Source organism: Hyla sarda, chromosome 8 (assembly GCF_029499605.1).
Source record: "Hyla sarda isolate aHylSar1 chromosome 8, aHylSar1.hap1, whole genome shotgun sequence".
Classification (NCBI taxonomy): domain Eukaryota; kingdom Metazoa; phylum Chordata; class Amphibia; order Anura; family Hylidae; genus Hyla; species Hyla sarda.
In genome coordinates, this window is record NC_079196.1 from 49273919 (window position 1) to 49287116 (window position 13198).

At 45.3% G+C, this 13198-nt stretch overlaps 1 protein-coding gene across 7 annotated transcripts in view; it reads right to left on the minus strand.

Moving 5' to 3' along the window:
- STK39 (serine/threonine kinase 39) overlaps positions 1-13198 on the minus strand; it is a 452628-nt gene that overhangs the window by 103078 nt on the left and 336352 nt on the right. For all 7 annotated transcript variants that reach the window (XM_056533261.1, XM_056533262.1, XM_056533265.1 and 4 more), the window contains exon 15: positions 12757-12809. In XM_056533261.1, the coding sequence (XP_056389236.1) occupies positions 12757-12809 (53 nt within the window). The remainder of the gene's footprint in view (positions 1-12756; positions 12810-13198) is intronic.

The window sequence follows — 13198 nt, forward strand, 5'->3', positions numbered from 1 at the left end:
CCTCTCTCGTCAACAGGTTCAACATCCCAGTGACCAGTCTCGCCAGACCCCTCTACATCAATTGTGTAAACAATGAAAGATTGGACTGTACCATACGTCTCCGCACGGAGCCCCTTTTAATGTGCATCGGACCTCATCACGAGAAGATTGAATTTTTGGTCCTCCCCAATTGCACTTCCGAAATCCTCCTTGGACTACCCTGGCTTCAACTCCATTCCCCAACCCTGGATTGGTCCACTGGGGAGATCAAGAGTTGGGGGCCCTCTTGTTTCAAGGACTGCCTAAAACCGGTTCCCAGTACCCCTTGCCGTGACTCTGTGGTTCCCCCTGTAACCGGTCTCCCTAAGGCCTATATGGACTTTGCGGATGTTTTTTGCAAAAAACAAGCTGAGACTCTACCTCCTCACAGGCCTTATGATTGTCCTATTGACCTCCTCCCGGGCACTACTCCACCCCGGGGCAGAATCTATCCTCTGTCCGCCCCAGAGACTCTTGCTATGTCGGAGTACATCCAGGAAAATTTAAAAAAAGGCTTTATCCGTAAATCCTCCTCTCCTGCCGGAGCCGGATTTTTCTTTGTGTCCAAAAAAGATGGCTCTCTACGTCCTTGCATTGACTACCGCGGTCTTAATAAAATCACGGTAAAGAACCGCTACCCCCTACCCCTCATCTCTGAACTCTTTGATCGCCTCCAAGGTGCCCATATCTTTACCAAACTGGACTTAAGAGGTGCTTATAATCTCATCCGCATCAGAGAGGGGGATGAATGGAAAACGGCATTTAACACTAGAGATGGACACTTTGAGTATCTGGTCATGCCCTTTGGCCTGTGCAACGCCCCTGCCGTCTTCCAAGACTTTGTTAATGAAATTTTTCGTGATCTCTTATACTCCTGTGTTGTTGTATATCTGGACGATATCCTGATTTTTTCTGCCAATCTAGAAGAACACCGCCAGCATGTCCGTATGGTTCTTCAGAGACTTCGTGACAATCAACTTTATGCCAAGATAGAGAAATGTCTGTTTGAATGCCAATCTCTTCCTTTCCTAGGATACTTGGTCTCTGGCCAAGGACTACAAATGGATCCAGACAAACTCTCTGCCGTCTTAGATTGGCCACGCCCCTCCGGACTCCGTGCTATCCAACGTTTTTTGGGGTTCGCCAATTATTACAGGCAATTTATTCCACATTTTTCTACCGTTGTGGCCCCTATCGTGGCTTTAACCCAAAAAAATGCCAATCCCAAGTCTTGGCCTCCTCAAGCGGAAGACGCCTTTAAACGGCTCAAGTCTGCCTTTTCTTCGGCTCCTGTGCTCTCCAGACCTGACCCATCTAAACCCTTCCTATTGGAGGTTGATGCCTCCTCTGTAGGAGCTGGAGCGGTCCTTCTACAAAAAAATTCTTCCGGGCATGCTGTTACTTGTGGTTTTTTTTCTAGGACCTTCTCTCCGGCGGAGAGGAACTACTCCATCGGGGATCGAGAGCTTCTAGCCATTAAATTAGCACTTGAGGAATGGAGGCATCTGCTGGAGGGATCAAGATTTCCAGTTATTATTTACACCGATCACAAGAACCTCTCCTATCTCCAGTCTGCCCAACGGCTGAATCCTCGCCAGGCCAGGTGGTCTCTGTTCTTTGCCCGATTTAATTTTGAAATTCACTTTCGGCCTGCCGATAAGAACATTAGGGCCGATGCTCTCTCTCGTTCCTCGGATGCCTCGGAAGTTGAACTCTCTCCGCAACACATCATTCCTCCTGACTGCCTGATTTCCACTTCTCCAGCCTCCATCAGGCAAACTCCTCCAGGGAAGACCTTCGTCACTCCACGCCAACGCCTCGGAATCCTCAAATGGGGTCACTCCTCCCATCTCGCAGGCCATGCGGGCATCAAGAAATCTGTGCAACTCATCTCTCGCTTCTATTGGTGGCCGACTCTGGAGACGGATGTCGTGGACTTTGTGCGAGCCTGCACTGTCTGTGCCCGGGATAAGACTCCTCGCCAGAAGCCCGCTGGTTTTCTTCATCCTCTGCCTGTCCCCGAACAGCCTTGGTCTCTGATTGGTATGGATTTTATTACAGACCTACCCCCATCCCGTGGCAACACTGTTGTTTGGGTGGTCGTTGATCGATTCTCCAAGATGGCACATTTCATACCTCTTCCTGGTCTTCCTTCAGCGCCTCAGTTGGCTAAACAATTTTTTGTACACATTTTTCGTCTTCACGGGTTGCCCACACAGATAGTCTCGGATAGAGGCGTCCAATTCGTGTCAAAATTCTGGAGGGCTCTCTGTAAACAACTCAAGATTAAATTAAACTTTTCTTCTGCATATCATCCTCAATCCAATGGACAAGTAGAAAGAATTAACCAGGTCTTGGGTGATTATTTACGACATTTTGTTTCCTCCCGCCAGGATGATTGGGCAGATCTTCTACCATGGGCCGAATTCTCGTATAACTTTAGAGTCTCTGAATCTTCCTCCAAATCCCCATTTTTCGTGGTGTACGGCCGTCACCCTCTTCCCCCCCTCCCTACTCCCTTGCCCTCTGGTTTGCCCGCTGTAGATGAAGTGACTCGTGATCTTTCCACCATATGGAAAGAGACCCAAGATTCTCTTTTACAGGCTTCATCTCGCATGAAAAAGTTTGCCGATAAGAAAAGAAGAGCTCCCCCCATTTTTGCTCCCGGAGACAAGGTATGGCTCTCCGCTAAATATGTCCGCTTTCGTGTCCCCAGTTACAAACTGGGTCCTCGCTATCTTGGTCCTTTCAAAGTCTTGTGCCAAATTAATCCTGTCTCTTACAAACTTCTTCTTCCTCCTTCTCTCCGTATTCCTAATGCCTTTCATGTCTCTCTTCTTAAACCACTCATCATCAACCGTTTCTCTCCCAAATTAGTTTCTCCCACTCCTGTCTCCGGTTCTTCTGACGTCTTCTCAGTGAAAGAGATACTGGCCTCCAAGACGGTCAGAGGAAAAAGGTTCTTTTTAGTGGATTGGGAGGGCTGTGGACCTGAAGAGAGATCCTGGGAACCTGAGGACAACATCCTAGACAAAAGTCTGCTCCTCAGGTTCTCAGGCTCTAAGAAGAGGGGGAGACCCAAGGGGGGGGTACTGTTACGCCGAGCGCTCCGGGTCCCCGCTCCTCCCCGGAGCGCTCGCTTCTCTCTCGCTACCGCAGCGCTCCGGGCAGCTCCACTGACCCGGTGCGCTGCGATACCGTCTCCAGCCGGGATGCGATTCGCGATGCGGGTAGCGCCCGCTCGCGATGCGCATCCCGGCTCCCGTACCTGACTCGCTCTCCGTCTGTCCTGTCCCGGCGCGCGCGGCCCCGCTCCCTAGGGCGCGCGCGCGCCGGGTCTCTGCGATTTAAAGGGCCACTGCGCCGCTGATTGGCGCAGTGGTTCCTATTAGTGTGTTCACCTGTGCACTCCCTATTTATACCTCACTTCCCCTTCACTCCCTCGCCGGATCTTGTTGCCATTGTGCCAGTGAAAGCGTTTCCTTGTGTGTTCCTAGCCTGTGTTCCAGACCTCCTGCCGTTGCCCCTGACTACGATCCTTGCTGCCTGCCCCGACCTTCTGCTACGTCCGACCTTGCTTCTGTCTACTCCCTTGTACCGCGCCTATCTTCAGCAGTCAGAGAGGTTGAGCCGTTGCTAGTGGATACGACCTGGTCACTACCGCCGCAGCAAGACCATCCCGCTTTGCGGCGGGCTCTGGTGAAAACCAGTAGTGACTTAGAACCGATCCACTAGCACGGTCCACGCCAATCCCTCTCTGGCACAGAGGATCCACTACCTGCCAGCCGGCATCGTGACAGTATCCTTTGAATATATTACTGCCAGACACTGTATTCTTCGAATATAATACTGGCACACACCCTCTGAATATAATTCTGACATAAGTGATCTCCTGGCGCTGGCGCAATGATGTGATATTATCGCGCGTGCCTGCAGTGGATGGCATCCCCGTGGCTCACACACTGCAAGAATGGAGCAGCATGTGAGAAAGGTGAGGGAATGGTGGAGCTCCACCATGCTATAATCTGGGAGGGGCAGAATCTCGGGTGGGGGGATGGGAGCAATTGCCCTGTTGTCCCAAGTCCCCCCCCCGGATCCGCCACTGGACACAGGAACAATATTATAATTATATCACTGCTCATCTTATAGACTTCTAAGTCAGTCAGATGGAAATAGAAATCCCAATATCTCAGGAAGAGGGGCATAATTAACATAGGGGAAAAGGTAAAGTATGTGTTCAGGGCACAATAACCTAGCCATGTTACAAAAACATCACTCATTTTTTTTTACCACAGGTCCTCTTTAAATGGTATAATGTAAAAGCATTGCTGTACAGGGCGTTTGATCCTGAATCCGTACATACCTCTTGTTAGTCAACTGACCCCTTCAGTGCCAAGATTTCAGAGTTTAAAAAGATATGTAAATTAGACTTTTGAGCAAACTGGGCGTTCCCCTCGTAGACCAGATTTCAGTGGAGAGGCGGAGATTACAGCACAGCCTAGTGTTTGTCAATCAGGGTAATAGAGGAGGTGACTATTACACAGAGGGGAGTAACTAAAAGGTACTAACTGAGCTTAAGTCTAGCAGCCGAAGGGAACATTCAGTGGGCTCCAAAGTCTAATCCAGGGCCGGCTCTGCCTAAAGGCAAAATAGGCAGCTGCCTAGAGCACCCTCTTGATGGGGGTGCCGCTCTGCCCACTGCAATAAAGTTATCCAGCATCCAAAGCACCCACTCATCCGAAGCACCTGCCCATCAAGCAAAACCCCCACCCGTACTATAATAACCGGCATTTTTCAGCCTTCTGGAGGAGCACAGTGCCATCTTCGAGGCAGACAGGGGTGATCACTAAGGTCAGGTCCTTCCGACATCCTGACATCGCACGTGCCTCTATACATTGGAAGGGGCCAATGGGCCGAGTCAATGGGCAGCATATTAGCTTTCGCCTAGGGTGGCAAAAATCCTTGCACCAGGCCTGGTCTAATCTGCATATCTTTTTTAATTCTCAGTGCTGGAGGAGTCAATTATCTAATGAAAGGTGTGTATGGATTCAGGGACAAAAGCCCAATACAGTCATGCCCTTCCTTTATACCCTTAAAACATAAGGTCAGCTTTAAGGAGTTGTCTACCAGAGAAGAACCAATGTCAATGTGCTCTATTAGGACATATGGATGTTATCGAAAGCCATATATTACAGCCGTAATATTTTACCGTATGTGTTAAAGGTTGTACGTCGCCTACACTGCCTGAGCCTCTCTACATTTCAAGCCTTCTGCACATTATATGAAATGGACAATTTCCTTCCAAAATATGCGCTGTTGTGTGACACTCTGTTCCCCTGAGAACACTCATACGGAAGCTTTGGGACAGAAGCAGTTTCCTGTGATACTAAAAAAGCTTCAGAAAACATTTCCCACAAATTGAAGCGATTTGCCAGACAGCTGCTTAAATTTCTCATTTCTGCCTTATAATAACTGTACAGATCCGGCTGAATTCTGCAGTGGGGATATACATTCATACATGCACAGGGTGACATTAAGCTGTGCAATACATTAGGATGTGCAAGATTTATCTAATGGTTTACATCAACCAATATCCTTACATTAACAAGGCATATGATAACGGTTAAAATGGCATACATCTAGTAATGGTGTCCCCCTCTCTCCCTCTCTCATTAATACAAATCCTCTTGCAATGGTCTAGGGATACTATTTTCTGCTATTCTTAACCATAAATAGCTAAAATTTAGAAAATGTGCTCAGTGTGGTACCATTCATATTGGGGGCAGACACCAGCCACTCCAGGTCATCACAGAAAAGTAAGTGGCGTGTCATCCTGCCGGTAGCCATGGTGTCTTTTTCCAAAGTATTTCCACTGCGGTCTTCTGTTAACAAAGTGTGGCTCCAGCCACAGGCTCATGACATGGTGCAGCATGTCCCTTCAGTATTTGGTTAACAGCCTCTATGGTGAGTTTCCTGGCTATTCTGTTTTTCCTTGTGTATAACTTTGCTTGCCTGACTTTGCTTTCATTAAAAAAGCTTTTGACGTGTCATAGAGACATGTAAAACATTTTGATCGGTCAGGGTCATGGTATTCAGAAAGAGATGGTAGAAGTGCTGGGCTGCTTACTGACTGGGAAATCTATTGTATGTCGATGGAGCCAGTCTTATGCAATGAGGACAGAGATGGGGGAGAAGCTCTGATTATTGGTCAATGTGGGTCTGAACATCCAGACCCCGACGGATCAAAGCTTTTGTCTATGACACAGCATTAAGTTGGGAGACTGTACCATGTCATGCCACTGCAAGATTCCAGCTCACCCTGTTACTGACCACTGCAACTTGGCATGGGACAGCGCAACAGAAGGGGACTAGCACTCCACTGTGTTCACTCCTGTCCTGTCAGACTGCAGATTGAAAACAGAGGGGAGAAGTTACAAAGCAGCCTGCAGTGATTGGACAAAGAGACCCAACACAGCAGAGCAGACTCTGAGCCATGCAGAGTAAGGACATGCCCCATCTAGAGCAAAGGTTGACAAACCAAGTAGAAGGTATTTGTGAGAGAAATATAGGTGTTAGACACATAAAAATGATATGTACATGATCAGGATAAGGTATTGAGTATATATGACAGGATATGACAGGTACTCTTTAAGCCAGGGCAGTTATACATTAGAGACATATTAAGTTTTACTGTATCCTTAGTTTTAGTGGCTTAGATCTGTCTAACCTTATGGTCATCGGTGTTGTGGATAAGCCTGGTCCTTTTACAGACATTTCTGCACCCCCCCCCCCCCCCATTGGTATAGTTTGTTTACCACTGATTGGAACTTTGAGTATAATCATTGTAAGGATTCCTCCTTGGGGATAGCTCGGGGATCGTCCTGGACACTGCCACCGGACACGTTTTCTCTCAATAAACCCACAGACAACGGTTGCGGGTGAAAAACAAACATAACGCAGGAACAAAATAAAATCCTAGACCGTCTGGTCACTGACTGCACATATCAGCATGCCCTGACTACGATCTGGTGAGCTACCCTCAGCCAGTTAAACATGTGTCTCCTGCAACCTGTTACTCACAGTTCACACCACTTCTTGGACCACTCACAGCGCCTTCTGCGTGTTACCTAAACAGGGCTTGTGTGTCTCCCCCTCTAACAGCCAGCATACTGATTCCAAGGGAGAGCCCCCAACTATTCTGTTTCCTCTCCTTTTAAACACACTTCCCCTTCATGATACCTCATTAATCAGGCCACAGGTGGATTCTCCAGAGTTAGGAAGGGAAATACACCCTTTCCTTGCCACAGTGCCACACAATGTAAGTACTGCACATTTGAAGTTTGGGCATTTCCCTGTGTCTTATTAAAGTACTCCTTTATATGGTTCTATGTCCACCTGAAGAAGTCCTCATGCCATGATCTACTGTTCATGTGGACAGAAATATTTTGGGAACTTTTTTTTTGTACTACGGGAAATTCATGTCTCTCTTTATGTCCTTATGGTGGTCACAAGGTATTAATTCCACATGACTGACATTAGGGTCTCTGCTGCTACATGTTTATGATAGTATATGTTATAGATTTCTATTTGGATCTGGCTTCTTTCCTTATTGTATTTTTGTCATCTGCCATTTCTCTTTATTTTGTGGATTTTAATGTAGATATTGATTAAATGTTATATTATACAACACCTTTATATCATTTATGACATGTCAAAAGTTTTTTAAGTGACTGATTTTTAGCTCAACCACCCTAATAATAGTCTCCTAAACTGTAATTTCACGCTACTGCCAAGACTAGAAGACAATGTTCTAACTTCTGAAATCTAAAATCTCTTTAGCTTGTAATATGGGAGGTGAGATCTATCATGTTATCAATTAATTAAGGTTTACCCTGAAATAATAGCAAAGGCTATTGGTTTCGACAAGTAGTTAAATTATTGTAAAAGTTTGCTGGCCAAAAGGCCACTCTCTCTGATCTTTTGGTGTCCGTGTGCCAAATCTATTAGCTTTTTTTTTTTAACTACAATCTTTAAAATAAATCCTACTGAATTGAAGGACAAGTCTTGGATTAATCGCTGTGACTGATGTTTCATTTAGGCACTTAAATTTTGCAGTGGCCAATCAGCGTGTGATGGTGACGGGGGTGATAATTTAAAGGCGAGTAAAAATGTTTAATAACAAAAATGACACAGCTTGTACTTGTGTAACCTTGAGGAAACAAGTGTGTGTTTGTAGTTGTGCCGAGCAGACTTCTATACTCACTGTACTACAAGTCACTGTACTAAATGGTTAAAAGGTTTGTATTGTTTCAACAATTAAATGGTGTTCATACCATTCAATAGCTCTGATATATAATACCGGATGTAAAGGTTCATGCACACCACAATTTGTGCATCTGACAGCCGCATCGGCAGGGAGAATTGCAAAGCCACCTAATGATGTATCCTGGGCGGATCCATGCCGTACCCCATTTATTTCAACAAGCTGAACAGAGTCAGCTAGAGACTCTGGACGAATTATTTTCTGATTTAGCTTTTGACCCAGACTTAAAGAGTAATTGTCACCAAATCAAACATTTAATCTAATGTTCCTTGTGTAATTAGCAGACACTTTGCCATTCACTTGCTTTTAAAATTATCAACATAAATATGTTTAAAATGTAATAGAAAAAATGGCCACTAGGTGGCGCTGTTCTGTTCTCTGCCACAATGAATACAGTGAGCTTGGTCTCCTCCCAGAAATGCTTCTGGCTGCACTGAGCTTGATTGACTGCTGAATTGAGCCTAACTGAAAGCTGCACAGAACCTCACTGAAAGCTTCACAGAGCCTCACTGAAAGCTGCCCAGAGCCTCACTAAAAGCTGCACAGAGACTCACTGGAAGCTGCACAGAGCCTCACTGAAAGCTGCACAGACTGAAAGCTGCACAGAGCCTCACTGAAAGCTGCACAGAGCCTCACTGAACGCTGCAGAGCCTCACTAAAAGCTGCACAGACTGAAAGCAGCACAGAGTCTCACTGAAAGCTGCACAGAGCCTCACTGAAAGCTGTACAGAGCCTCACTAAAAACCGCATCGACCCAACCGAGCTCAAACCCCCAGCAATTGTGGGAGAGTCCATTTAGTCCCTACACTCTTTTGGCATATACCAGGTTATTGGGGGGGCCTAAGAAGATGTTGAAGTGTGTGTGGAACATTTCTTGTTGCGTACATATAATGTACATTGAAATTGCAATGCAAATAGATACTAAAGGGTCGGACTTATAAAGCGCACCTGTCATAGTGCCAAAAAAATAAAAAGTGATAGGTTACTCAGTACTAAATCCTCATCATGTACATATAGTTTGTATGTGTCTTGGACCTATATAATACCTAACAAATAGCATTTATATGTTGCTCACTTGCTTTGTCTTCTTGCCTTATGGAGGGGGCATGTCCTCTCTCTCCCTCACTGTGCACGACTCATCGGCACTGAGCCTGGGAGCAGCCTGGCAGTCTGCAAATCACTGTACTCTGTAACCCTTTACTGTCTAGTTTTATGCTGTACATGTTACACAGAGAGGAAGATTATTGGAGTTTGCCTGCAGTATTCCTAAGACATTATGGTGAGTTTATAACAATATAAAATGTGTAAATATAAAAATAGATTTTTTTTTAAATTAGTGCTTGGATTTTAGTGATAACAGCACAGTAGTTTTTATGCATACATTTTCCATCTGTTCCTAGTAAAGCTGGATGCTAATCAACATAGCTGTCACTATGTGTAAGTCAGCTTTCACAGACTCCTGAATGTCTGATCAGCTTCTTTGTCATTCAGAAGTCAGAGAAAACTTTGGTTGTTCAAGCATGCTGGGAGTTGTAGTTTTGCAACAGCTGGAGCTGCAGTGTTCGTAAAGCACTGTGTTAGAGCAGTGTTGCCTTTAGCTGTGGAAAAACTACAAATCCCATCATGGGAGTTGTAGTTTAGGAACAGCTAAAGGCTGTAGTGGTGCAGCAGTGATCTCCTATACTGGATACCAACATGCTATATGCCAGGTATTCAGTATGCTGCAAAATACAGAGTAGTCTGTCTGCATAAAGATAGATAACCCCTATTGGTGGTAATAATTAATTTTTTTTTTGTTAGCAAAATTGGCATTTAAAAAAAAATGTATATTACAAAAAGTCTTATCAGTAGTACTACAAAATATAAAAAGTTTTTCATAATGACAGTGCCTCTTTAACCACAGGCCCGGCATAACCCATAGACAAAAAAGGCATAAGCCCTAAAACAACACTGGTGGCACTGCATTCCTCTATCTGTCACTGTCACATTATTCCCTCCCTCCGCTTTCTCCCCAGCCAGCCTTCTAGATGCTGGTGGTATAGGATGGTATATCACCATCATGTGACCTATGTTGAGATGGAGCTGAAGAAGGATGAGGATAGAAGAAATGATGGCTGAAGGACCTGTGTGATGCTGTGGAGTGGGCGGGGCTGAGCTGAGCTGGAGTGGAGGTCACATGTTCTCCCAGTAGTAAGGAGATTACATGAGGAGGGGGTTTGTTACAGTGTGTCACCCCAGTAGTAAGATGATTGCATGAGGAGGGCGTTTGTTTCAGTTTGTCACCCCAGTAGTAAGGAGATTTCATGAGGGGGAGGTTTGTTACAGTGTGTCACCCCAGTACTAAGGTAAAGAGATGAGGAGGAGGTTTGTTATAGTGCGTCACCCCAGTAGTAAGGAGATTACGTGGGGAGGGGGTTTGTCACAGTGTGTCACTCCACTAGTAAGGAGATTACGAGAGGAGGAGGTTTGTTACAGTGTGTCACCCCTGTAGTAAGAAGATTACATGAGGAGGAGATTCAGTAAAGTGTGTCACCCCAGTAGTAAGGAGATTACATGAGGAGGAGGTTTGTTACAGCGTCATCCCAGTAGTAAGGAGATTACATGCAGAGAATGTGTGTTAGGGTGCTTTCACACTATTTCCCCCGTTCATTCGCCCCTCACAAAATAACGGCCGTTTTAATAACGGGTGATAACGGGTTAAAACGGCTATTAGAAAATATAATTTTAATGGGATTTTCTAATAGCCGTCAGTGATTTTGTACTGGCCGTATAACTGCCGATTTCCCCTCTTTTTATAACTGGCATTCATAACAGGTGCATTTTTATAGTGTGAAAGCACCCTTACAGTGTGTCACCCCAGTAGTAAGGAGATTACATGAGGAGGAGGTTTGTTACAGTGTGTCACCCCAGTAGTAAGGAGATTACATAAGGAGAAGGGTTGTTACAGTGTGTCACCCCAGTAGTAAGGAGATTACATAAGGAGGAGGGTTGTTACAGTGTGTCACCCCAGTAGTAAGGTAATTACATGAGGAGAAGGTTTGTTACAGCGTGTCACCCCAGTAGTAAGGAGATTACGTGAGGAGGAGGTTTGTTACAGTCTCATCCCAGTAGTAAGGAGATTACATGCAGAGAAGGTGTGTTACAGTGTGTCACCCCAGTAGTAATGAGATTACATGAGGAGGGGGTTTGTTACAGTGTGTCACCCCAGTACTAAGGAGATTACATGAGGAGGAGGTTTGTTACAGTGTGTCATCTCAGTACTAAGGAAATTACATGAGGAGGAGGTTTATTACAGTGCATGACCCTCGTAGTAAGGAGATTACATGAGGAGGGGGTTTGTTACAGTGTCACCCCAGGAGTAAGGCGGGGAGTGTCAAAGGGCAGAGCCAATGGGTGAAGTCAAGGGCGGTAAAATTAGCTTTTGCCTACGGTGGCCAAAACCCTTGCACCAGCCCTGGTAAACCACCTATAGGTTGCACCAAATAAAGAGTGTTCTTCTACAGGATAACCACCTATTGCCGGCACCGAAGAGACAGTTTTCTTCATTTGAAAGGACCTCTATTTTGCATACTTTTTTCAACGGAAGCATTGCTCTAAATATTCCATATTAACTAGAAGGGGAATTATTTTTTTTTATAGGTTCTCTTATTTCACAACTCCTGTTCCATAGCTGTAACGTCTGCCTCCCTCACTACTACATGCAGTATGACAGGTGTACATCAGGTTACCACCTCTGCCTCCCTCACTACTACATGCAGTATGACAGGTGTACATCAGGTTACCACCTCTGCCTCCCTCACTACTACATGCAGTATGACAGGTGTACATCAGGTTACCACCTCTGCCTCCCTCACTACTACATGCAGTATGAGAGGTGCACATCAGGTTACCACCTCTGCCTCCCTCACTACTACATGCAGTATGACAGGTGCACATCAGGTTACCACCTCTGCCTCCCTCACTACTACATGCAGTATGACAGGTGCACATCAGGTTACCACATCTGCCTCCCTCACTACTACATGCAGTATGACAGGTGCACATCAGGTTACCACCTCTGCCTCCCTCACTACTACATGCAGTATGACAGGTGCACATCAGGTTACCACATCTGCCTCCCTCACTACTACATGCAGTATGACAGGTGCACATCAGGTTACTACCTCTGCCTTCCTCACTACTACATCCAGTATGACAGGTGCACATCAGGTTACCACCTCTGCCTCCCTCACTACTACATCCAGTATGACAGGTGCACATCAGGTTACCAACTCTGCCTCCCTCACTACTACATCCAGTATGACAGGTGCACATCAGGTTACCACCTCTACGGTAGCTATTGAAGACATAATACAATTCGGATAACAATATCATCAGCATGAAGAAAATAAATAAACCTTTTCATTTTGACTTACCCCTGCCAGGAGTAAACTCAAACCGTATATCATTGAGTTCTTTTCTGGAATTTCTGCAAAAAAAAAATATATAATAAAAAAAAGATCAAAAAGGCATTTAAGAGTAATGAGGCAGAGTTTATTAAAACCCAGAATGCTTAGCAATTTAGAGGATTTGCAGTTAGAAAAGTAAGCATTTTCTCCCGTATGGTAAGTCATTTTGCACCTTCAATTTGTCAAAGACGATATAAACTCTAAGAAGGTTCAGGGATATTAACAGCCAAAGGTTTATGGAACAACGAAAAGCTCATTTTTTCCAGCGGCAGTATTATTATCTTCTTAATTAACAAAAGGCAAAAAAGACTGCTTGCGAGTTACATTTTTATTTCGCTGTGAGAAAGCACGGAGGAGCGCTCGCTATAACTACTCTTCTCGGGAGCGGCAGAGTGTTCCATTCTAATTA